This window comes from Physella acuta, unplaced genomic scaffold (genome assembly GCF_028476545.2).
Source record: "Physella acuta isolate Inbredline_101_S28 unplaced genomic scaffold, ASM2847654v3 ptg000193l, whole genome shotgun sequence".
Taxonomy (NCBI): domain Eukaryota; kingdom Metazoa; phylum Mollusca; class Gastropoda; family Physidae; genus Physella; species Physella acuta.
In genome coordinates this window covers 149,200-176,531 of record NW_026731712.1, presented here as the reverse complement: position 1 = coordinate 176,531, position 27,332 = coordinate 149,200, and the positions used below count along the sequence as shown (strand labels likewise).

Below are 27,332 nucleotides of genomic sequence, written 5' to 3'. Positions count from 1 at the left end.
GTCTTGCTTGTCTTGACATCAGTTCTAAAAGTTAGGCTTTAACGTAAGTCAAATTTACGGCTATGCTCTATTTGTATCTGTCAGATTTGTGACTTATGTCTGGTCGGCTTGACCACATGACAGTGTTGTGACTTGACCATTTTTTCAAAGTCTTGTGACCGAATGTCCACAATTCATGCTAGTGACTAATGACTTAATTGTCTTATCCTAAGATATATGACTTGTGACCTGGATAGTTAAAGTAAAAAATGTCTTCTACCCTAGTTTCAAGTCAAGTTTTTTACTGGAGCGAATCCCCCTCAAGTCACAAAGTTGACTCCATTATTACCATAAGTCAGGTTTGTTGACTGAGACCCTCGATCTGTAACCACAACCACTCGGCACAAGAAGAGCCTTTTGGTTTAACACAAGCAGTCTCACCTTTGACCCCGAACACCGTCACCAAACACTTCACACCGCGCTATCGATTCCTAGAAGTGGTTACGGGAAAATCCGAACACCCAACTTAAAATAAGTGAAAATAGACGATGCTAGTTCATGAATCGATTTCACTGATTCAATAAAGACAAATTGTTTTTTTTTTTTTAAACTTAATATACTCGATGTTCGTGTTAAATACTATTATTTCCTCAATATTACAAAAGATATTCATATTTGTAATTAAATAGCGTTAGGTTCAGTTCTTGTTTAGTTAAATTTTATTACTTTTGTAGAGGTCGCTAGCTCAAGATTTTTGGTTATACATGTAAACACATATATTACAGCGAACAAACAATAAATAATTAAACTAAAACTAATGAAAGCAATTAACATTTGGCCAGCCTGTTTGGCTCATTTAGGGTGTGGGGCTAATCTAATATAGATAAAAACATCTCACGTAGGGTTTGTGTATGTGTTGGGGGGGGGGGGGGGGCGGGAGAACAGACACTTGTGGATTGTAAACATCAGAATGGGTTTTTCACTTGGAAGTGTTTTTACATCAATATGTCGCCCGTATATGTTAAGTCAAGTGCTCAGTATGTTAACGTGCCTTCATTATTTAAATTATATAGTTCATGTGTATATGTAAGGTAAATTATATGCGGTGTTATTTTCTCCAAAAAAGGATTCGAGTGCAGTATGCTATGTTAACTTTATTATCAGTATGTCTAGTGCTTTATACCATTTTCCGTATGCACATTATGTTAACTCCCAGTGTCCTATGTTAACTTCCCTTATGTCCAGTATGTTAACTTCTCTATACCCAATATATTAATTTCCTTATATCCTACTTGTATAACCTCCATGTCCTATATGTTAAAACTTGCCTATACCCAAAATGTTAACTTCCCTATGTCCTATATGTTAACTTTCATATATCCAGTGTTAACTTCCATATACCCTATATGTTAAATTCCATATACCCTATATATTAACTTCATATACCCTTTATGTCCGATATGTTAACGTCCCTATGTCCAATATGTTTACCTCCATATATCCAATATGTTAACCTCCATATACCCTATATGTTAACTTCCATATACCCTATATGTTAACTACCATATATTCAATATGTTAACCTCCATATATTCAATATGTTAACCTCCATATATTCCAATATGTTAACTTCCCTATATCCAATATGTTAACCTCCATATATTCCAATATGTTAACTTCCCTATATCCAATATGTTAACCTCCATATATCCAATATGTTAACTTCCGTATATCCAATATGTTAGCCTCCATATATCCAATTTTTTTAACTTCCCTATATCCAATATGTTAACTTCCATACACCAATATGTTAACTTCCCTATGCCCAATGCTCCTACCCCGTCTAGTGTCACGCAAAACACCGGAAATAACATTTAGACTAACGCCACCCACCCACTGACTCGCGGCCAGTCGTCAAAGAACATTACCGTTCGTCTGTCCAGTTCTCTCCCTTGTCCCCTCCAGTCGGCTTTCCATCTATTCCGAGACTGCCGGAGACTCTGGCCGAAGGGGGTGTGGAGGGGGGGGGGGGGGATTTCGTGTCGGGTGATTCTGGGTGTTGCCGGTTTTAGCACATCGGCACCAAGATTCTTAAAAACTTCCAGCTAGAAGAAAAAAATACCAACTACACCCCCTCCCTCCCATACTTTCCAGTTTGCTTTAGTAAGCTTAGTTGTTTGTTTTTTAGTGTGTCCAAGCCTTTTAGCGTTGTATTTTATTTTATTTTATTCATTGTTCGGACATAAACAGAACCTTACTCCAACATACTGATACTTCGCGATGTTATAATGTCGAAGTTTAACCAAGACCTATGTCGTCTTTCAACCCGAAATTCTCGAGTTCGAATCCGGGTTTAAGTGAGTGAAACGTGCCTGAGTCTACCCAGCTCTGATGGGTACCTATTTCACGTTAGGAAAAGTAAAGGCTGGTGTGCATAGTGCTAACCACATTTATCTTCTAATGCCTAGTTCAAGAAGCATGGACTCTACTTCATCTGCCTGATGGATCGCTAATTCTAAAGAAGAATCTTTATTTTTACTTCGTCTTTGACTACTCACTCAAAATAAATACCCTATGCACATACTCCCCCACATAAACTCACACCCAGCACACGAGTCAACTTTGCAAGAAACACAACCGTCCACCCACACCCCCACACCTATCAACATTAATCAAGCTTTTTGTCACTCACGCCGCCCCCCCCCCCCCCCACCCCCTTACACCCCCACCCTACCTTGCATCTCGCGCATGCCTTGCGCTGCAGACTCCCATCGTTATGCGTCTTGCGTCTTCCCCTGACTCTTGAAACCCCTGACGCTGATGGACAGCCCATAAAACATGGCACCTTTAGGGCTAGTTGATGACGTATTCAGCCTGTCAGGTGCTTTTAAGGGTGCTTTTAAAGCCACGGACTGCAAGATTGGGATCACCACTTTTGATGATGTATCTTTGTTTAGCGTGCAGTCTACAAATTGATTTGTTTGGAAACTGTTTCAAATGTTCTGCCGATGCGCACGGATAAAACTCCCCGCTGCACTAAACACGTTAATGGTGCGCTGCGCACCGTTACTTTACATTGTGCAGATTAGTGCAAGATAGTTCAGTATGTTTGTCAACATTTAACGCCATAGCCTTTCAAATAAGTTATACCTTCATAATCCTTAAGCTATAGGCTACATAGTAGACTAACAACAATACATACATATTCACACACATATATATATATATATTTATTTATTTATTTATTTACAAGACTCACACGTACATACACAGGCATATATATATATATATATATATATATATATATATATATATATATATATATATATATATATATATATATATATATATATATATATATATATGCCTGTGTATGTACGTGTGAGTCTTGTATATAAATATTTATGAAGCGTTATTTTAACGTCGTGCCTGCGATGTTGTCATAAGACTACGCCAAACAAAACCCATTTATCCATTGTGGCATTTGAAAAAAGAATTGCCATTGTTGAAAATCGATCAATTCTTTATTATTTCTTGCCCTGCAAGCTATTGTTATGCTTTGCCATAAAACAACAGCAATCGTTATTTATTTACAACCGGGCTCGCTGCGTTTGAGAAAGATAAACTCAGGCTTGTGTCCGCTAAATCACTGCCGTACATGCCCCTAAGACTTGCCCAACATAAATAAATAAACAAGACAGAATAGACTGTTGTTTTGTGGTTTTTAGAACGTCGCCATCTTCTGTGCAACCGGAAGTAACCGCTTCACTCACGCGGCTCCGTCTGTAGGTTTAGCCGGCTCCCAGGATTCTTTCTGATTCCCCTCCTAACGACCTCCCGACATGCCATTCGCTAATCCATCCGGGTCCTTGCTTGGTAAGCTAATCCCTTGCCTTTCAATCCGTCTTGGAAATCGGGCGGTTAGTGGTCATTGTTTGTTTCCTATGGCCATACGGTAATCCTTCTCCTTTTTCCGCTTTCGCTGGTAGATTCAACATGGCTGGTGGTTACAGCATAGCTGGTAGTTATGACATGGCTAGCAGCTAAAATATTTTTCGCTGGAGTGAGGGGGGGGGTGTTATTGTTTCTACCCCAGAGTGAATGTATTTTTGTGTTGGGGTCGATTCTTGTCTCTGATTTGTTGTATTGGTGGGACTTTGTTCACCCAAACTGCACGTCTCGATCAACGTCTTTACATTGACGTCCCTACAAGCACATCATTGACGTCCTTTCAAGCACATTATTGACGTCCCTACAAGCACATCATTGACGTCCTTTCAAGCACATCATTGACGTCTCTATTAGCACATTAGTGACGTCCCTACAAGCACATCATTGACGTCCTTTCAAGCACATCATTGACGTCTCTATTAGCACATTAGTGACGTCCCTACAATCACATAATCTAACAAGAACATCATGCGTCCTTTTTAACTGTGGCATGCTATTTTCTTCAAATGTATTTGACGGTTTTCTACCAACATCCCACCTCTCTCTCTCTCTCTCTCTCTCTCTCTCTCTCTCTCTCTCTCTCTCTCTCTCTCTCTCTCTCTCTCTCTCACTCACTCACTCACTCACTCTCTCTCTCCCCAAATGTTTATTTTTAGCTTAATTTCTCATTCTGTTCCGTTGTTGTTGTTTTTTACATCATGTTAAAAATAAACGATTCCATTCAACCTCCACCACACTACACCCCTCCTCCATCCCACATCCTACACACCCCCTCCTCCCTCCCAACCCTTCTGTAACATCAACAGCCTGCTGTGGTTTTTCTTAACCCTTTACGACAAAAGGCAATCATTTTTCTCATTTTTTTTTATTCTTCAATAGAAGCATAAAACGTATTTGTCCACTGATTGTCGCGATGTAAATTGAACAAAAAAAAAACAAAGACATTTGCTTTGTTTCTTTGTTGCTGTTGTATAATCTAATGATTATTTGCCATTTTTTTTTTTTAAATTAAATGCAAATTTGAATCAAGCATCGTTCAGATTTTTCTTTTAAGCAATGTTAACTCACCATTTTTTACTCGCGCGTGTCTTCATTCATTTTTACACGTGCATTCGTTGTTTATTATTTTAAAAATAGATCAGCGCACCAATTCGGGTTAGGGTAAGTGTTACCATACTCCATCTCTTGATCCGCCTATTTCTTTGATCCAAACTCTTCAAGAATAAAATAAGTCAAAATAATCCAACACGTTAGCAAAGGTCTTTTAAGATGAAATGGTAAGAATGTAGGTATTTAAATTATACTCTTCACTTATAAGCGCTTGGGGTAGTTGATACATCAAGCCTTGCAAAGTACTCTAAATGCTGTTTCTCGAAACTTCAAATGTTTGTTTGTTAATCTTTGCCGACACATACATAGCGCACACAGACACACATACATATATATATATATATATATATATATATATATATATATATATATATATATATATATATATATATATATATATATATATATATATATATATTTATTTATTTATATGAAGCCTATAAAAGATCGTCCGTATTGTTTGTAGATTTATATTCTGTATGTAGGCCCCTATGTATTTGTGTATCTCTTTAAAAAAACAAAAACCATCAACCCCCCCCCCCCCCCACCCCCCAAACCCCCACCCACGCCCACATCTCTATTTTACCCCCTCAATTTTATTTAGCTCGCTCATTGTCAACGGGAATCCCCTCGGCAAGCCCCCTGCGGAATTCAACGCGATTCGATTTTCGCTGAATTTCACTCGACATTACGCCCCGCGTTTGGCTAATTCGCCCCCCCCCCCTGACTGTTTGCCTATCTACTCGTCAACACTCCCGGTCGTCTCCACCCCCCCCCCCCCCTTTCTTACGAATAACACTTACCCCCAAGGTAATACAAACATTAATAATATATAGCTGCATAATGCTTTCTGTTATTAAAAAAATCCTATCATTAAATTACCTATCTACCTCAAAATAACTTTTTATACATGACATACAACATACATGCATATATATATGCATGTATACATATATACATACATACATACATACATACATACATACATACATACATACATACATACATACATACATACATACATACATACATACATACATACATACATACATACATACACACATACACACATACACACATACACACAAACATACTCAGACACACGCGCATACATACATACATATATTTCCACACACATGTATACAATCATTTATTAAAAGATACGTATGCCTACATCTCTGTATATATATATATATATATATATATATATATATATATATATATATATATATATATATATATATATATACAGCAAGTCAGGAGTCTTTGGCTTTTTTGCTGGAGTCGCGTCGTCTAGGGCGTCTTTTGGCATGCGTGTTTACCCTAAGAACAATAAATTCTATTAGTCTCCTATAGGGCAGCCCGGAGCCGCGTCTCTGGCCCTCCATCTTTTCCTTTACTCTCGTTCCCAGACAAACTCACGCGAGGATTTGACGAGAGAATAAATTGGGACGTATAAAAGAGGAGGGGTGGGGTGGTGTGAGTGGAAGGCCTCGAAATACGCATGCGTGGAGTGACATCAACTTAAAAAAAAAAAAAGAAAAACGGCTACTTTAGTTGTTTTTGTAAAGGGGGGTGTAATGATGGGGGGGGGGGGGATTTGCGAACAAACAGGTAGTCTGTCTGGCCGGGAAGGTGTGATGGGCTGATGGATCTTTCCTTCCCATCTATGACGTCATGATGATTGGATTAGCACGTGCATGACGAGTATGATTTACACGTGTAGGGGGGGGTACTCACTCGTGGGCCCCGTGCTTACTTTGGCGTGCCGTTGTGGGGTTTGTTTTAAGCCACAACCAGAACAGAAAACTTAACCCCCCACCCTCCTCCCTTCCCTTCCCCCTTTTTTAAACACCTGTCTCAGTCATTACTTTTAGATACCTTGACAGTCCTTATTTGTAGCTATATATACCCTAATTCACCAAACGTAAGATGATGTAGATTTCGTGATGATATGGTGTCTAGAGTCCTAGTTTTCTAACAAATTAACATCTTAAATGTTATTACATTATACTAATACCTTGTCTTATTAAAGATTTATTCAGACCATATATCCAAAATCACATAATCTACTTACATATTCCATATCTTACATTGTAATGTAGTAAATCAGTTAATTCTTTATTATACACTATAATATAGAATATCACAGATTCTATTTATAGATTCTCAATTATGCATATTCATATAATTTAATTAATAGTTACGTGTGTTATACTTCAAATACTAAACCATGACTTGTACTCTAATCTAAATATTCTTTATGTCTGCTCAACAATTACTCAAAAAGCACCTATTCTTTCATACTAAACACAACTGATCTATCTACCCTCTAGGGATTTGTAGTATTGGACCTGTTGTGTACTAGTCTAATCTGCACCGTCGCTGGTATAAATAAAAAATATGCTACGGATCGTGACGCGACGGGTCAGCCCCCACGGGACTTCCGGTTGTCTTTGGGTTGTGTAATGATTCGAACCTGGCCCTCATCTGGGGGTACTAGCGGCTTTACCGGCGCCTTTGTCTTAAGGTTAATAGGGGTTTTATAAGGGCGGTTGGTGAAATGGAAACAATAGTGGGGTTAGAACGTTGTAACGTGTAGGGCGGGGGTGGTAACTTTGGTCGCGGGGATCAGAGTACATGTGAGAAGTTACGTGTAGGTATGTGGGAAGGTGGTTCGGAGAGGGGGGGGGGGGGTAGTGGTGCATACATACAATCTTATTATGTTAAAGATTAATTTTTTGTTTTATTTTTTTTAAACACCATTGGTATATATATATATATATATATATATATATATATATATATATATATATATATATATTAGGATAATGCTCTTAAAGGCGCCTGACACATGGGCTAAGCCTTATATAAAACGTGTAAAAAAAAATTATGTTTTGGGTAGGACTCCCCAAAAATAATAAAACACCGTCAACTCTACCTTAACATGAGTAGGAGAGAGAGAGAGAAAAAAAAAATCATTGAAGCCATTTTTTATACTTAGTTCAGGAAAGAAGGGAAAAAAAGGGAGATAATCGTATTTAGAGTTCACCAAGGGACGTGACTCCAGCGCTTAGGAAAGCTTTTATCAACATATGCCTTATGTATATTTCAAGCCCATTGTGGCCCTCCATTATCATATTAGCTCCGGATTCTGTGTACACTCCAGATTGGGAGTCCTACATTACCAGTAAGCGTACATTTATCCACGTCGGAAAAAAAAAATTCCGGCACCCGGTGTTTGTGAATTAACACGGCTTAACCCCCTTGCCGCACCCGGCATGGCAAGTATCAAACCGGCAGCTGCCTTAGCCATCCGCCTACGAGTATTTAAGAAAATTATGTACACGAATGTTTTAAAATACATGGTGGTAAAAAAAAAATAATTTTAGGAAACCCGCGGCAAATTACTCGCGGCAAAAAAAAAAAAATTATTTTGTCTATTTTCTGTATCGGGAGTACCCGGTAAAACAGAAAGGTGGAAGATAATCAAAATAAAGGGGGGAAAAATTTTCTTACGTTCTTCTACGTTCTGTTGTGGGGATGTGGAAAGGGGGGGGGGGGGGTATTTACAGAATCCTGTTTCTAAGGTGTGACATTTAAGGGAGTCGTTCCGGCTAGCAATATCGTGAGCACTCTTTGACCTTTCACATTTGGTTGGGGTGGAAAAAATAAAGGAATATTTCCTTCGCGAATTCGATCCTCATTCTTATTTTTTTTTTTCTTTTGTTATTAGGTTGTCCTGTTTCCTTTTACGAAGTATTGGATTTGTTTGTTTTTAATTTTACCGTCTGTATATTTGTGTTGTTTCTTTTCCTTGCTTTTTTTCCGGTGCAATTTTTTAAATCTTTTCTTTTGTTTTTTATCTGTAAATATCCGTGAATGGGGTTTTAATACACTGTATTTTTATTGAGCAATGTTTGTCGAAATTCAAGTGAGTAGTTTCTTGTCTACGGGCCTAAAGAAACTGGTTTTATAATTGCAATCGAAATCCAATTAGCACTCGATAATTAATTACACATTAATTCAGGTAAGCCTACTTGATCTTTGTATTTTAACAGAAGAAGAATTCTAATTCATTACTTATTCTCGGAAAATATATTTTCATCCGGCTTTTAAAAAAAAGTCTAAATCAATGCTTCCAGAGTAATCTAAAAAAAATTCACAAAGAACTTTTTTTTTAATATCCTCATAAGATGAAACTCGTATGATATATCGCGACCGGCGTGGCGTATGAATATCAAGGAATAAATATATTATGCATGGTGGAGTTTAATCATGGTTAAATGTCGGCGGACATGGGCGTGTCTTTGTATCCCCACCACCCATTGAGGAACGGGAATTACTTAGGAGGCACACACAAAAATTCCAGCGAAATTGCCTCATTTAAAAAACGGAAAAGCATAAAGCCATAGCAAAAAAATTTAACTTGGGTATTTTTTTTATATAAATTAAACGATAAATCTAAATTTGTTTTGCATTAAAAAAATTAAATTTTTAAAAAATATATCTTAAGCTTTAGAAATATTTTTAAAGTAATAGAATCCAAAATCATGATCGTTTCTGATTCAAGTAAACCAATTTCACTATTATTTTATATTTAAATTTCAGTTTATTTATTCAGTCTATTGTTGTTCTTTAATATTGTTTTGCTACAGTAATATATTCAAGCTTGAGTATTTTATGCACTCGCTCTTGAGCTGGCCTACACGGTATCTGTTAGTAATACCTCATCAGTGTATCTCTGTCTCCCAATTATCTTAGTACCTTGCATATACACGTTCTCTTCTCGGTATCTCTATCTATTCATGCCTAAGTATAAGCATTATCTCCCTTATATACACACATTCTCTCCTTACATCTACAAATGTTCTCCCTTACATCTACACATTTTCTCCCTTACATCTACTCATTTCCACTTACATGTTCTCACCTTCATTACATCTACATATTTTCTCCTTTACGTGTACACATTCCCCTTTACATCTACACATACCCCTTTACATCTACCCACCCTCATTACATCTACAAATTTTCTACCTTACATATACACATTCCCGCTTACACACATTCCACAGTCGGACAACTACTCACCCCCTTACATCCACACATCTCCCCTTACATCCACCCACCCCTCCCTTACATCCCCCCCCACCTCCCTTACATCCCCCCACCCCTCCCTTACATCCCTGAGACCTACCACGTGACATCCAGCCAACGACTTGCTGAAAGGATCCAATCTCACCATGTATTATTCCGCCTGTCACGACCGGCCCAGTGTTTCTGTGTGATATGACGTTATATATTCCGGTTCGACGGACATTTTAGCTGGTAATAACCGCTCCGCTATGCATACGGTGTTTCGGGAATTTTTTTTATTCCCCTCTACATCTCGTCCCGTGCTTTTAAAGGGGGAAAATGTCCACTTTTTAAAAAGAAATCTTTGAATTTATTTAAATAAAAAATTTATTTGCATTTTTTTTAGTTAGAATGTGAACGAGAAATAGAAAATGTAACTTTATTTATACAACCGAACTTGCATCTTTAAAAAGTGTTTAAAATTATAATAAACTGATTTATACTTTTTACCGCTATCTTACTAATAAAATGTAGGCCTATTTATATATATTATCTACATAGATTATAATTTTTTAAAGAAAACGTGTGTGTGTGTGTGTGTGTGTGTGTGTGTGTGTTTTTAAATTATTGTCGGTAAATATCGTTTTAATCGTCTTTTAAATAACAGCGAATAATGTTTGATTTACAGCGTTAGAAAAAAAAATTGAAAACCATAATCACTTTTGCGAGATTTAAGCTGATTTTGTCTTTGTGTTTTTTTAAAATACAGCACACATTGTTTGCTAGAGAAATCACAGAATATCAACAACGAAAGAAAGGCATTGAACGCTTCTTAGACGTAACAATGAAATTGAAAACATGCTGGCAATGAGTAGTACTTCAAATTTTTATTTTAATCCATGTCTCGTTTTATTTTTGTTTTCTTTATGCTTTAAATCTGTTTGCTTTTATACTTTTAGAGAACAAAAAAAAGGAAGACGGTTTAGAAATGTGAAACAATTTATTTGTCCTCTTTATTAACTGTCTGTCTTCCGAATTCAAAGTCATCTTTTTAAAATCCAGGTATTTAATTCGTCAAGTCAATTCAAGAAAAAATGTCGTGTCCTTGATAAAAAAAAAAATCCTTTCACTTCTATTGAAAAACCACTAAACCCTCTCTACACACAGAGGACATCCCTGACGACGTTAAGCGGAAGTTAATGGATTCTCTCCCCTGTTAATTATTGACTTACGTCCCCTGTTAATTATGGTTACTTCTGGACGTGATGTCGGCTAAAGTGTTTGAATTCAAATCCCTCTTTGTGTACATATTTATCTCCCCTTTCCGTTTCCGGTGGAAAGGGAGAGAACTTCAATTTTTTAAATCTTTTTTCTTTTTGAACTAATTTTGGGTCTGGAAAAAAATCGTTAAATTTTATAATTACTGAATAATTGTCCTTTTTAATCTTTTGCTATTTTAAAGTGAGTTTTAAATTATCGATGTAATTTTGAAAAAAAAAATTATATTGAATTATTTTTAAAACCAGGAACATGTCTGTAGACGCTTTACTACTTCTATGCCTGCAGTATTGTGATATAAGTTAGCTGTTATGTTGTTCAAAGGAGGAATACACTTAACTGCCTTACCTGGTACGTTAATTAGGTTAAGCGTGTTTGCTAATCAATACTCCCTCGGTGAGATGAAATTATTTCTTTTCTTCATTTAGTTTTTACTAATTCTTGGAGTTTTTATGTGGCTTAACTTTACTCATAATAATACGGCAATTAGTTGTTAGTTTATGGGGCTGATGCAGTTGGTTTATGTGGTTTTTCTTAAATTATACTAGTTAAAGCAAGGGAAATCTTGTTATGTGTGGGGTTTTTTTTTTAATTATGAGAGACACAACAAAGGGAAACTACTTTTAAACAAGGGAAACGACTCCTTAGTTTGTTCACAGTGTCAAAATACGAAGCAAACATGATCTAATATTTGATCCCCCTGCATTTTCGGCGCCACCATTTTTAAATAGATTGGTGCTTAATTGTTGGGGGGGGGGGTAACAAATTTAAATCCGCCCCCATCTCCTGTCATATTTTTTGGAGACTTTTAAACATTTTTTATTCCCTGGAAGGAACAACACCAAGCGCGGATATGCTTGTTTAGAAAACGGATCCGTCTCTGAAGTCGCCTGCCTGCGTTAGAGCTAATTTGAGCGGTGTCGGGGCTAATTATTATATTTGCTTCAATCTTTCGTTTTTCGGTTCCGAGGTTGTTGATTTTAATTTTTTTCTTCTTCTTTATCTCATCTTCGCTTCTCCACTCCACTCCCACCCCCACACCGCACCACACATCAGTATCACACACTCAATTTTTTAACAAGATGTGTTGAAATTTGAGTTTTCTCTTTGTTGGCGGTGGTCTGGGTTATAGGATAGGAACAGCATAGAAAATAGGTAGTTTTCGCTTTGAAATTCCCAGTCTTTTTTTATTCGTCTTTGGTTAAACCTGTTACAGAAACCTGTTATAAAATGTCATTAACGCTTAAGACAGTTACTGACTTATTCACTTGTTTGTAGAAATGCAATTATGCTTTATCGTTAGCTAGGTTCAATGTTTATTATAAGTTATGGGTTTAACTTGTATTAAAGGCGTAAAATTTGATATTTGCGAATCTAAGAAAAATAATGGTATGTTTAATTTTAATATTAATGACCAAGCATATGTTATCTAAATTATATACCTTAAAAAGCGTGGGTTGGAAGTTAAAGTTATATTGGTTTGTGGGTTGTTCGTTGTTTGTTGTTTTTTTTTTAGATGTATTATCATACCCTGGTTGATCTCAGTGTTTCTTCCAGACTTTTTTCTCCGGGGGGGCACTTGAAATCTTCGGGGGGGGCGGTAAACTTTCTTCGGGGGGGCGGACACTGTTAAAAGTATATATTTTCTATATAAATTATATAAATTTCATTTCGTTCGGGGGGGGGGGGGGGGGCGGTAAAAAAATTTCGGATCAACTCTGGTTGATCTTAAGCTAGGGATAAGACAAGGTTTATGTTTGTATTGGATATGGATATGGCCACACATTTAACATTATAAGTCTTTTGTTTTTAGTAGATTTGCATCATTTCAAATACAAGACTTTCAATTTCAATATATTCAGGATATAAGTTCAATATAGAAGAAAACAATGCAACGACTATCCTAGAAAATAAAAAGTTATTCACTAATGAACTTTTCCCCCGTGTCTTTAATTCTCTACTTTCTGCGCATGTCATCGCCTTGACATTTACAGTAGTATGTGTTTTTTCCCCGGCCATAATGAGACCTCATTAAAGTCCCCGCGTCTTTCAACGAAGTCTTAGCCTGCGCACCGGCGCGGCGCTTGATGTATGCGAAAATCGGGAATTCCCGTATCACCAAGGTTGTTATTTGTTGTTTTCCTACGTGACGTCACACGAATTCAGGTATTTTTTTTATTTTTATTTTTTTTTTTAGGAATAGCAAACTCGAAGTTGTATAATAGCTATTTAGCGGTATAAATTAGATCTCACGAGAATAATCGACTTTTTTTTAGCCCGATGGTGTTTTTTTTTTCTTTTCGAAACGGTGTCATTATCGGGGATTGATGTTACTTTACCCGTTGTTACGTCACTTTCCAGAAGATTCTGTCGTCTGCTGGTTGCCGGCGTTGAAACCTGGTTGGAATACCGGGTGTGTTAGACGCACGGCTGGTTGTGGCAGCTATCTATCGTCATTGTGTGGAATCGGGGGAGGTGGGGGGGGGCTGACTTTTTTAAGTGCTCACTTGTAATTATAGACTGCTACCACCCCCACCCCCGCCGCGGTGTCTGCACGAGGATGCGGGGTAATTACCTCTGTCGATGCCTCAGATACACGTGCCATCAAGTCATGTGGTGACTCGTGTGTCACCAGTCACGCGGTGACCCAAATCACCAGTGATGTTGTTATTTATGTCGTTTAAAATCTATTTTTAATGGGTTTTTTTTTTTTTTTTGTAGGGAAATAAAAATGATAGATATTAGAAGTTAATAATCATACTTGTAGGTTCAAATCCCAGTGGCGTAATGTTCACTAATGAACACTTTCCTTGCTTAAAAATACACAGTTCATGTCCATTAGCGGTCCTGCAAAAACAAGAGCAAAAATAGTGGTACTAATTAACTCTTAATTAGTAATTAGTGAGTATTTTTAAAATAATAATAGGAAATCCTTGTTGATATTGAAAAATTTAAATTAACGATAACTTTGGATCTAATAGTAACATATTTTGTAACTTAATAATTCCATTATAGGTCTCGATATGCTAGTATAACTAATTAACAATAATATATAACAATAACCTTATATGGAGCAATATCTATGTAACATGTCCATGTAACCATACTCGTCTATTGTAACTTCGAGTAAAATAACTGGACAGAATTTTTATACCTAAAGACACCGACACCGCTTCCAAACACAAAAAGTTTCAGCTATTCTGAAGACCGGGTGTGAAAAACTAATAATGACAATCACTCCCTGGCGGTCTGTCCCCACCCCCCACCCCCATTCCCTCCCTCACCCCCCGCGCCCTTATGCTATCCAGCCGAGTGTGTAATTTAGGGTACTTTCCACTGTCTTCGAATCTCGCTGGCGGATCAATACAGCGATTGTAATGAGGGCTTGCTCCATCGCAAGGTATTCCGAGTCGCTAACGACTTTTTTTTAAATAGGGCAAATCAGAATAGAACTTTGACAAAGACATTAGTTCGAAGCGTCTCTTGTTTGACTTTATGTTTGTATTGTTTATACTAAATAGCAAACGATTTGCCTACAGTTTTGGTAGTTTCGAATGCTACAAAAATTGGTACTTTATTATTATTCGACAGGGTGGTAGTAAAGCCATTTTTTTTTTACTTTATCTTTGTATTGTTTATGCTAAATAGCAAACGATTTGCCTACAGCTTTAGTACTTTCAAATGCTACAAAAATTGGTACTTTAATATTATTCGACAGGGTGTTATTAAAGCCATTTTTTTTTTAAATTTTACTGTAATTACTAGCCTTAAGTTAGACCCTGGTTTTAATGCCCCTAATCCTACTACTAACTATATCAAGGATAATTACGCATTTTTAAAAAATAAATATGAATTATATATCGAATTGCCAAGTTTAGAATACCGAGAATGTGTATGTGTAGACTGATTGATTACCTTTGTATGTATGTGCGTTCGTGCTTGTATGTGAGAGTGTCTTTGTGTGTGTGTATGTATGTGTATGTGAAAGACCTTTACACTACAATTCTAGCTGGATCAGAGCCATAGCATGCCTTACGAGATTGGTATGTGTCTTTGTATGTGTATGTGTGCGAGTGTGTATGTGTGTAAAAGACCTTTACATTACAATGCTAGCTGGATAAGAGACAAAACATGCCTTGAACTTTCACACTCGCCTCGTTTTACACTGTCCCACCAAACTAAGACGGATAACCCTAGAAAGATCTAGCCGGCTAGAGTTATCGACCGTATATCTACGCCATTTTTCTTTTAATGTGTTTTTAATAGAGTCGGCTGCATTACTTTTTGATATCAAATAAACAGGTAAAGTTATTTCCCTTGCTATAATGTGCGTGGGTTTTTTTTTGTGATTTATTATGCATTAAAATTTCATGTCGCTTTTAGGTTTATACCAATGCATATAAAATCATTTTTGATGATGTTTATTTTCTTATACTCGGGTATTTCACATTACGAGACAGCCAGTGAGGGTGAATAACTCATATTCAAATGTTTACTTAATAGTTATTTATTCATTGTGCTATTTCGGTGTGTATAATAATTTCGGCAAATTTAGTCTCGTTTTTTATCAGTTACTAAAAATTTCGTCCTGGTGAATACTAAATATTTACGGTTTTAATAAAGGTTTTGTTAAACAAACGCAAAGTTTCTAAGAGGTAACGAAAGTTAATGATAGTTATTGCTAAATAATATTATGACAATACAAAGATATGTTTACGGGTTTACTACGGACAAGGGGAGTGCAATGTCTTTTCTCGAAGAAATTATTTAAAATACCTTATAAACCTAGATTATGTTGAGATAAAACAGACAGCACTAAAACCTTCTGAACAGATACATGTTTTTTTTTCTTATATGTGCCAAGCTTCTTTGCTGCGTGGCAGATAAGTGGTTAATAGGAAGGCCAGTCCCAGTGGGGTTAAAGTTATATTAGTCAGCTTTTATCTTTATACACAGTTACGGTTATTTACGAAGGTGCAGTATTTCATGTATGTTTACCAACCAATCTAACTTCTCCACCAAGGGCACATAACTCCTCCACTAAAGCAGGTAACTCCTCCACCAAGAGCATGTAATTCCTCCACCAAGAGCACGTAACTCCTCCACCAAGAGTACATAACTCCTCCCTCAAGAATACAAGAATTACGGGAGCTGGTCACGTTTTTTTTCTCCAGCTATCGATTCCCCTCTACGGCTCCCCTGATTATCTCTCCTTGCATGTTTCCCTGATTATCTTCCCCTGCATGTGTGTTGCCCCCACAAAGAAAAAAATACGGAGGGTCTCCTTTAGTACGATTTCTCGCTGGCCGTAGAATCTGCGACGTCGTCCTTGTTAGATAGGAGAAATATGTGAGACAAATAGAAGTTTCTGTTTTTAAATGGGGTGCCATATGTCGGGTTAGCCTGTGTTCAAATGTGTGAATAATTACAAAAAAGAAATTGTTTTTTAATTCATAGTGTTTTTACTTGGTGAATGGATATGTAGACGGTTATTTTTGACCTAAATGTATCTGGTTAGCTGATTTTAATTGCGATAAAACTGGGATAGGTAACGTAGTAAATAAAAAAAAATCAATGTTAAGATGTAATATATAGAGTTATCACCCTTAAATCTAATGAACAGAGTTCACTAAAATATAAATAACTTTTAGTAAACAAAACAGTGAAACATCATTTGTAGTGCTTCTAAGTTCTACATATTGAAGTATATTCCTAATACCTCCGCCGTTAAGTTCTATCAAAGATCAACAACCGCCCCCCCCCCCCCCCTCTACAGTAAGCTCAATCTTTAACGACCTTTCCACACGAGAACTTCATCCTACAAAAAACTTTCGCTACTTTCTACTATCTTCCCCAAGTCTAAATCTACCCACTTTCTATCCCTCCCCCCCCCCCCATCCTTCCCCCGGGGGTAGTTCTAATATTAGCAAATGAATACAGCACAGATTCTCCGGTATGATAATAGTCTTGACGATAACGATGATGATGATGTTGAAGACACAGCCGGCACCGGCACCACTAGAGTATCGATTTTTATTCCCTGGCCTGGAGAATTTCGCGTGTCCTTGGGAATCCGCGCCTCGCCTAATTAAGTGGTGATTTTTTTTTTTAAATCGCGAAGTACCTAGGCATGTGTTGGCTCTCGCCGGATCTCGTTGTACGAGATCTCACCAACGGGAACAGTCATGTTTGAGAGTAACGTAGTGTTATAAATGTGAATACATACATACATACATACATACTTACATACATACATACATACATACATACATACATACATACATACATACATACATACATACATACATACATACATACATACATACATACATACATACATACATACATACATACATACATACATAAGACCCTCCTTTCTACTTGGGCGATTAAACTGAATTTGATATTGTGGGAGGGGGGTGTGATAAATTGGGGTGGGGTGGGAATTGGGGTTCGAGGTTGTACTGGGTTTTGTGGGAGGAGATAAAACGACGAGTTTTGAATGAGTTAACTTTGAAAATTATAATTTACATGTATGTAATTAGTGAAATTTGTTGTGCGGTTCAAAGGTTATGATTCGAATACAATGCATGCCGGTAAAGCATGTATGTGTCTTCAGCAGGTTTTTTTCACTCACTTTGTTTCTAATCCCATCCACCTAATAGCGATGTGTTTGTGAATAGGGTGGGGAGGGGGCTAGCCCCGTGCCTGGTTGCTGACGTGTTTATGTGCAGCAGATGCTGTAATTACGGGAAGGTATTCATCACGCGCGCTAGGGGCGCTCACGTGGACGCACGCGCCCCGATAATGTGTCCAGTCATGCGCACATCGCGACATTGTTTAACCCAAACCCTAGTGGCGCCCCCTCCCCCACGCCCCACGCTTGATTTACGCTCTGATGTTCGGACACATAACTCATGTAAATTTGGGGGGGGGGGCATGTGGTTTTTTTTTATACGGCTAAGTATATGCTCTAATCTGTTTTAAACTCCCGCTGTGGATTGCATGGCACTCTAAGAAATGTAATAATATTTAATGTATGTAAATGTTTATGGTTTTATTTAATGAATATCGACTTTTAAAAATAAAATGTAGTTGTTTTAAAGGCAACACAATCGTGAATTAGAATAAATACAATTATTTTTTGTTGAATGTTACTTTTTTTAAAATTCAGTAGATGAAGCGCTCCCCAAAACATTTTTTTTCAATAAATTTTAAACTTAAAATATCCTACTAAATTATTATTAAGGAAAAGGGACGGAACTCGCCCACCTTCACAACACAGATAAAAAACGAATGCCTATATTCACCATTACGGGGACCTTACTAATGAACTACATTCACCATAGAATTACGTATACATACATTAACATATATATCTATTGTCTTCAGATACAATCTTGAAGTTAACGAAACATCAAATAAAACACTAAATGCTTTTAGAGTCTGTGTCCGTCGATTTAAAGAAATAAAAAAGAGACATCAGGACACTAGACCCAAACAACGTTTGAAATTTTTTCTAAAAAGTTTTCGAGCCTCGAGAAACATAATGACCGTTTTCTAGCCGGACTGGACGTAACGCATCCGTCTGATGGATGTTTTGCCGGAAATGGCAGAGGCTGTTAACACAATTTTTTTTTTTTTTTTTTTGGTGTTTCGGGATTTTCCGATTTGACTGGTGACATTGAGTTTTTGGTAATGTTCTGTTTCGTTTTAAAACCAAAGGGAAGTAACTGCCATTGTTTGTATAACTGTACCTTCTGATATTTGTATTGTCTTTTTTTTTATTTGCGTGGAGTAGGGACCGGTTTGAAATGTATTATTTCAACAAACCTTAAATTTTACTTTAATTTTTTTTTTGTAACAGTGTCTTTATTTGAATATTTCTAAAAAAAATAATAATTTAAAATGAAATACTTTTAAATGATCATCTCTTCGACTATCAACACATTTTTGTATACGCCCATGTCACATCCGGTACTCCATCAACACACATCCCCACCACTCAACTACCCCCCACCCCCCAAACCCCCCCCCCCCCACCAGGGTCCAGCACTCAATCCCGTTTAACGCGCCCCAATGACGTGAAATTGATTCGCGTGAAAGATTTATACACTCAAAATGTGGATCCTTCCATTTCACACCACTCCCCCCCCCCCAACCCCAACCACCACCACCCTAAAAAAATCGCGTCTCCGCCCCTGAGTTTTCGCCACCCTGCCATTACGTCGTCGTGTTGAAGGAGTGAGCACACGAAACGACCCTCTATACATCCTCATGCCTCCCTCTTTACTCCTCCTCCTCCCCTCCCCCCCCCCCCCCCACACACTCATACACATTTATAACACGTACGTTACTGAAAAAATTTCTCATTCCATTTTTTTTAACTATTTCGACTTTTTTTCCATTTCAGCTCTAAAGAAACAAATTAATTGCCTATTATTACACACTTAAATCTACACACTATACCAGATATTAATATCAAAGATGTATTTATATTTATAAATTGGGTCTCCCTCCCTCCCCCCCCCCCCCCCCCCCCCACACACACACACCACACCCATTCTAAAATTAGTATGTATTTTATTTAAAACGAAGTGAGTCGGACAAGATAGCCGACGAAAAACGTGTTTGCTTGGCCCTGAACTCTGTATTCTGCCCCACTCGCCGGGCCCTGGAATTAGCATTACAAGGAGGTGGGAAAATATTTTCTGTTGCGTTGGCGCGCTGAATGTGGAAACAGGGCCCGGTCAAGACAAGCCGGTTCCGGCGAATCGCTGCTTATGACATGTCCGGTTGATGTTGGGAATGGTCAATGATGCCGGTTCTTTTGTCGTCTGTTCTTGTGTGGTTTACGTGTTGATGGCTAGCTGACATAGGCGGGAGTGGAGTTGTTTTTTTTTTGGGGGGGGGGGTAGGGTTGGGGGGGGGGGTGTTTTTTTTATGTATGCTTTTGTTGACTGATCAACTTTATTGAAAATCACCTCAAAATTAGTAAGCCAACAGAAAATAATTTATGTTTCGCTGGATAAATAATGAAGCTTAACGATGGTAAAATAATAAACTGACCATAGGTAACTCAGCCCTTTACCCCCATCTCCTTCAATTTTCCTCCTTCCCCCCCCCCCCCCCCCCTACACACACACACAAGTAGTCAAAGCGGCATTTGTCTTTAGCCTCTGCATCATTTTCATAATTTCCAAAACTCCTCCGAAAAAAAAGTCCCCACCCCCTCATCCCTCCTTCTAAATAACATGGCTCAATATCCCTACCTCATAGCATATCCCCTCTCCCTCTTCTACCTCCCTCTCTTACCTCCCCCTCCCTCCTCTCCTCCCTCCATTCCTCCAGTGCAACTTTGATGGATGATCGAAGAGGGACGCAACTCGTCCCTAAATGTTATCACTAATGAACAGTCTCTCATTAGGGTCGTATTCAGGGAGCGTGATATGCTAATTAGGGCCGGTCGAGCCTCATCCATCTTTAATACCACCCCGCCGCCCCACCCCCACATTGTATAACAAATATCCCCTTTAAAAAATCTCCTCCCACCCCACCCTGTTTATATAATTCCCCACCCTTGACAAATATACAGCACACTTGCTCATTACACGTCATAGCCTTGAGTCCGAGCTTCTCACTCACACTTCCGGTCACTCTGCTATACCGGCTCCCGACCCCCCCCCCCTACCCCCACCCCCCGGGTTTCCTGCCGCCAAACGACCAATTGAACCATCTGACTCACACGTACCCAGATTGCATTGCGCGCTTCCCCTAGTGTGTAACGAAAGCCGACGATTGGAGAGATATTGTCTCTAATCTGAAATAAAACTTCTGTTTTTTGTTGAAATTATTCCACGGGAATTGCAAAAAGGGGCGTAACTCAACACAAAGATGTGGCCGCATGAAAATTGGGATTGAGACTATTTTTTAATAACAATTTATCATGGTGTACATTATATATCTATTCAACACTAAAACAGAAACCATAAAATCATAGCTTTTCAACTTTTTGTCTTCGCTACTTTTTTTTTTTTTAATTTGTCACACCGAGTAACATCACCTTCATAATTTATTTCTTTTTTACCCCACTGTCTTATACGTCAATTTTGAACCATCGGATCTATAAATAGACATACAACCCACAACTTATTATTGTTGTTAATTATGATTGTTTTCTTATTTTATCCACTCGACTTCTCACACATACACTCTTTCCCTCTTTCACTAATTTCTCTATCCATACTCCCTCCCAGAATACCAAGTTCACAATGTCAAGGTCAATATTTGTTTGCTCTCTACTGTAGATTACATAATACATCTTTAAAAAAAAACATGTCACAAAGAAAGAAGGGGGGTGAAAGTTAAAGTGGTAAAGAAGGGGGGTGGGGGTGGGGAGTCGGAACAGAAAATATCTCTTCTTGCAAAATGTATCTAATTTTTAAAATTTGAAGTATCTTCGGGTTAAATAACATAGTGGCCGCTGTTAACTCTCCCCCCCCCCCCCGCCAAGGTGTAAGCCAAATCGTGACCGTCGTTTCTGTATTTATCCCACATGTGTTGATCTATGGCCCGTGCCTCACACTATGACATGCCCGTCATGCGGCTCTCGGCCGTGTGATTGACATGTAGTGGCCTACTAAGATTGATGACGTAATTCCCCCGCGTGACATCTTCCGCATATCTCGCGCCAGCATTTGATCCCCCCCCCTCCCCCTCCCACCTCCTCGGGGTTTTAAGGCCCATCATTTAAATCGTGCGTTCTGTGATGAATCATAAATTCCATTTATATCAGGGAAATCCCGTAACATTTACTTCGACTTCGGGCTGGTTACTAGTAAATGAAAGTAACAATCACATTAACATTTCTTAGATATCTATCTGTTCCTCACATCATCTTCTATACAAAAGCTAACTCTCGACCCATTTGTTTAGTTGAATATCCCATTCTGTTCTAAAAAACTGCGCAAACGGAAGACTGCGCAATAAAAAAATGCGCAAATAGAAACTAACTATACGAATACACTTTAATTTAGTGGTAATTTCGTGGGGAAATGTTTTATTGTGTACATGTACAATGTACATGTAGTCATTCTTAGCTAACGTCTATAAATGCTCAATTTTTAAAAAAAAAATTCCCTTGCGCACATTTTTTGTGTGCAGTTTTCCTTTGCGCATTTTTCCAGTCATATACACATGCATAACTAATTTTGACCAATAATTGACCAAATGTTGACCAATAATTGACCAAATGTTGACCGATAATTGACCAAATGTTTACCTTCTATCTCCTCAGGTTCTCTGGCAGTCAGACCGGCTATGAGCTTGAAGTCAACTTGGGTGACCAGTTGGAGATTCTCTGCCCCTTTTATCCGGACAATTCAGTCCCGGTAAATCGGGAGTACTATCTCATCTATATGGTGAGTACATTTGTTGGTTGACTTGTGAGTACTATCTCATCTATATGGTGAGTACATTTGTTGGTTGACTTGTGAGTACTATCTCATCTATATGGTGAGTACATTTGTTGGTTGACTTGTGAGTACTATCTCATCTATATGGTGAGTACATTTGTTGGTTGACTTGTGAGTACTATCTCATCTATATGGTGAGTACATTTGTTGGTTGACTTGTGAGTACTATCTCATCTATATGGTGAGTACATTTGTTGGTTCAGCTGGTTAGATGTCAGCCATAATGTAATGATGGGACGGAGTGGTCTAGCGGTAGAGAGCTGGACTGCCAACCCGTAAGTGTCGAGTTCGAATCCGGGTTCAAGTCAGTAGACCGTCCCTGAGTCCACCCAACTCTGATGGCTACCTAACTCACGTTAGTGAAAGTAAGGCGGCTGGGCATAGTGCTGACCACACTATCTCTTCATATGCCGAGGTCACAGAAACAAGTGAAGTAGAGTTCACTTGCCCTATAGACCGTCAGGTTTGAAAAGGGAACTTTTACATAATGTAATGGTCCCTTTGTCCTACTGTACCTCACTTTAACCAAGTCTGCTACTTCGTTCTTAATTGTAATAATGAAGGGGATTTCTTTCAACAAAATTAAGTATTATGTCAACTTATGCACCATAAAGATTTACTTTCTAGATTTGCTTACATGGCCTAATCTGCATTTGTCCACCCAAAAATAATCTGCAAGGCAGCAGTAGATTTTGGTACATAAGCTGCTGTCCCCAGCTAGCGAGCCTCATCTGTCGCGGGTTAAGGATAGGCTTAGGGTTAGCTTTAGTGATAGGGTTAGAAAATATCCTGGATGGAATAAGGTCCCTTGCTTGGCTTTCTATCGAATGTCTATACAAAGTAGGAATTATTTATATTTCATTTCTATAGAATGCTTGGTTTTTCACTTCATTGGATATGAATAGATATAGATAGATAGATAGATAGATAGATAGATAGATAGATAGATAGATAGATAGATAGATAGATAGATAGATAGATAGATAGATAGATAGATAGATAGATAGATAGATAGATAGATAGATAGATAGATAGATAGATAGATAGATAGATAGATAGATAGATAGATAGATAGATAGATAGATAGATAGATAGATAGATAGATAGATAGATAAATAGATATATCAAGGCAGAAATTCTAAGAATATGCGGGGGGGGGGGGGGTAATTCCTCTGAAATATTGATATTGGGGAGAAGGTGGGGGGGAAGGGGTTATTTCCAAGATCCCCAGTCCTACCATTTACCTGGAAAAAGAAAAAAAAATTTGTAGTGTTTTTGTTTTTTTACGCACCAGTTACATCAAAGTTTATCATTTTTTTTTTATTATTTCCTTCAGGTCAACAAGTACAGCTACGACAGGTGCGTCATCAACGCCCTCCTGGGTAAGGGTGATGACGAAACAGCCATGATCCTCAACTGCTCCACCCCCGAATCCCGGAAGTCCTTCACCTTGCTCATCTTTGACTTCCAGCCCGTCCCCGGGATCTCAGACTTCAGGGTGGGGGAGGACTACTACTTTATATGTAAGTGCCTGGTCAAGTCGGTAGTTCACATCTATGCGAACTCGGATGGTGTGGGTTCGGATAACATCTTCGATCAACGATCGTTAATTATATTAAGTGGTGAATGAATAGCAAAAATAATTTCAAACCCTTAACATAATTTTTTATGTTGGTTAATTTAATGCTCTACAAATTTTAAGGAGTTTTGTGGAGTTGGCATTTTGTCTCAGTCGACTGCTTGGCTAAACTATGTCCATAAGTCATTGTATTATCTGGGTTGATTGAAATGTTTAATTAACTTTAATATGGTATGGCTAATGATTGTGTTTTCTTTAAATAGCTACTTCCGGTGGGTCTAAAAATAGCATGGACAACCAGTACGAGGGGGCGTGTATGAGGAGCCACATGAAGATGGTTATCAAGGTCAGGGCAAAGACAACGGAAGGTCGAGGTAGGTCAAGGTCATGTCTCTGTCTAGGGTTGGGTTGGGTTTGTATAGGTTGGGCCATCTGTTAACTTTGTATAGGTTGGCTATCTGTTGGGGTTATATAGGTTGGGTCATCTGTATCTAATTGCCTGTGTAGTACTCATTAACCCTTTCTAATACCTCACTGGCACTTTTCCCTATCAATAACAAATTACATCATAATCTTAATGACAGGTGTTGCTCAACCCCTACCCCCCCAAGTAATTTAAAAATATTTTTTCCCTCACACCCCACCCTAGTTTAGCTACCTTTATCATTACAGTTCTGATTATTTATCCTTTTTTTCTCTCCTTCCACCCCTACCCCCTCGCGACAAACAACTTTTGCTTTTTCCTCATTACTATGTGGCTAATAATGATCTATATTTTTCAATAGCTGACACCAATAACCAAAACACGAACGTTATTCAAGAAATGGTAACAACGAAACCACCTACCGAGCCGTCACCCTCAACTACGACCACAACGACAACCACCACTACAACAACTGTAACGGAGAAACCAACCACACCAACACCATACAATAATAAACCTACTGGTAAGTGAAGAACATGGAAATATTTACTTACTGGTCAACGGGAAGTAATCAGTATAATTCGTAATAAATTTAGGCTTTCCCTATTTACTTCCCTTTTTCTGGGTGCCATAGAAATGTTTGTGGTCAACGGGAAATAACCAAATAAATGATATTTTATACTAATACTATCAGAGTTGCTTCCCTTAATATTTTTTTTTCCATTTATTTTCTGCTAGACTTCTATGAACGGTGACTTTGAAAAACGAAAAGCAGAATTTTAAAATTTAAATATATAGTGTTTACACTGTTTTATATAATTATTTACAGAATATTTAGTCGTTTTCTCATTCAATAAAAAATCTATTTATTTCTATGTATTACAGTTAAAGGAAACGTTGATGATCCGATGCCTGGGTCAGATGGTTTTCCTGCTGATGAGATGGTGATAAAAGCAGGCGACAATTCCCAAATGAACTCAAAAGTTATAGGAGATGGGGACGGTATAGAAAATTCTGGGCTGTCCTTACACAACGGACAGATATCTTTATTTTCTTTCAGCTGTGCTTTAGTCTCCAGCCTGTTAGCGTCATTGTTGCTGCTTGTTCGGTAGTATTGATACGCTGTGCGCTGTATGTTGATGTGAAGGTGAAAGTGTTTGATATCATTCTCAACTGTTTGACTGGATGAAGAGCTGTATGCGAACGATGCCAGATGGCGCTAGTTGAATCCTATTCCATTTTTGTTGATCACATGACTTGGATGGTTCTATCATGCTGTTTAAAAAAAACCTTCTGTTTAGTATTCATTCCAATTTATGTACAATGTATTTGTAAAAAAAAAAAAAGTTTTATCCACATGTGGTTTATGAAACAGGAAAGTGAAAAATGGTTTAAAGTATAAAAAATTAGATTTGAAAACTAGAAAAAAAATGTTTAAATATTAGCAACTTTTTTTTTTTACATTTTGTTTGGATTTAAATTTTACTTTTGCCCGTTATATTTTTTTAATAGCTGAAACATGTCTGTTCTATGGAATATTAAATAGAGGAGGGAAAAAAACTACTTTTTTTAATCAAGTATGGAATTGATCATTTCAATATATTCTGGTGTTGTTAAATTAAGCATTAAGGCTTTTTTTTTAAATTCTAAATTGAAGGGGAAAAAATTTAATTTATTACTACTACAAAACATTATTTACTTCTAATATTCAGGTTAAATAATAACAATAATGCATAATTGTTAACTGACAATTCAGTTAAAATCAATTCTAAATATGCCATACTAATTCTAAAAGGCGTAACAAAAATATAATTTTAATCTGCTAAGATATATTAAGAATAATTATACTGTTTAAATTACGTCTTATTTTTTTTCAACTATTATTTCTGCATTATTCACTTAATTGCTTGCTGCACCTATTAAAATTTTAGTTTAATTTATTCAAGAAATTTTTAATTGATTACAGTTCTACAGGCTTGTAGAGCATTCTATTTTCCTAATGTATCTAGAGATTTTAAAAATTTTAAACTGCTTAACTTTAAGGAAAAAAAATATTTTTTCATAGGTTGTCTTATTAGCCACCATCTTGCCCATGCATCTTAAAAATAATTAACATGTTCCAAGATTTTGCGTGAAAGAATGTTTGTTTCACGCACTGATCCATGTTTTGCAAATTGTTTGTATGTATAGTGTGACTGGAGTTGCTTTTCCTGTTTGCTAAATGAATGGGGGTGTTAACCAATCTTTAGGAAATCCAACTTTTTAATAAACTTTGATGATTGTAAATGCATAAAGAAGTATGCATACACCTTAACAAATAACACTGTTCTATACTTAAAATACTTTTTTGTGTAACCAAACAGCCAAAATAAGCTCCCTAAGTAATAATCAGACAAAATACACTAATTTTAATCTGAAATAAAAATTATTTTGACATTATTTCAAATTTTTAGCTAGA

At 37.5% G+C, this 27,332-nt stretch overlaps 1 protein-coding gene and 1 long non-coding RNA gene across 2 annotated transcripts in view; both read left to right on the top strand.

The window, feature by feature from the left end:
• The window catches only part of LOC131936874 (uncharacterized), a 132,653-nt gene extending 109,840 nt beyond the window's left edge, over positions 1 to 22,813 (top strand). The window contains exon 3 of the long non-coding RNA XR_009386107.1: positions 22,694 to 22,813. This is a non-coding gene — a long non-coding RNA (uncharacterized LOC131936874). The remainder of the gene's footprint in view (positions 1 to 22,693) is intronic.
• A 289-nt stretch (positions 22,814 to 23,102) lies between these two features.
• On the top strand, positions 23,103 to 26,670 carry LOC131936873 (ephrin-B2). The gene is made up of 5 exons (XM_059293973.1): positions 23,103 to 23,123; positions 24,208 to 24,394; positions 24,714 to 24,824; positions 25,236 to 25,397; positions 25,760 to 26,670. Exons 1-5 carry the CDS (start codon positions 23,103 to 23,105, stop codon positions 25,984 to 25,986), a joined length of 708 nt encoding a protein of 235 aa, XP_059149956.1. The 3' UTR covers positions 25,987 to 26,670.
• The last annotated feature ends 662 nt before the right edge of the window (positions 26,671 to 27,332 follow it).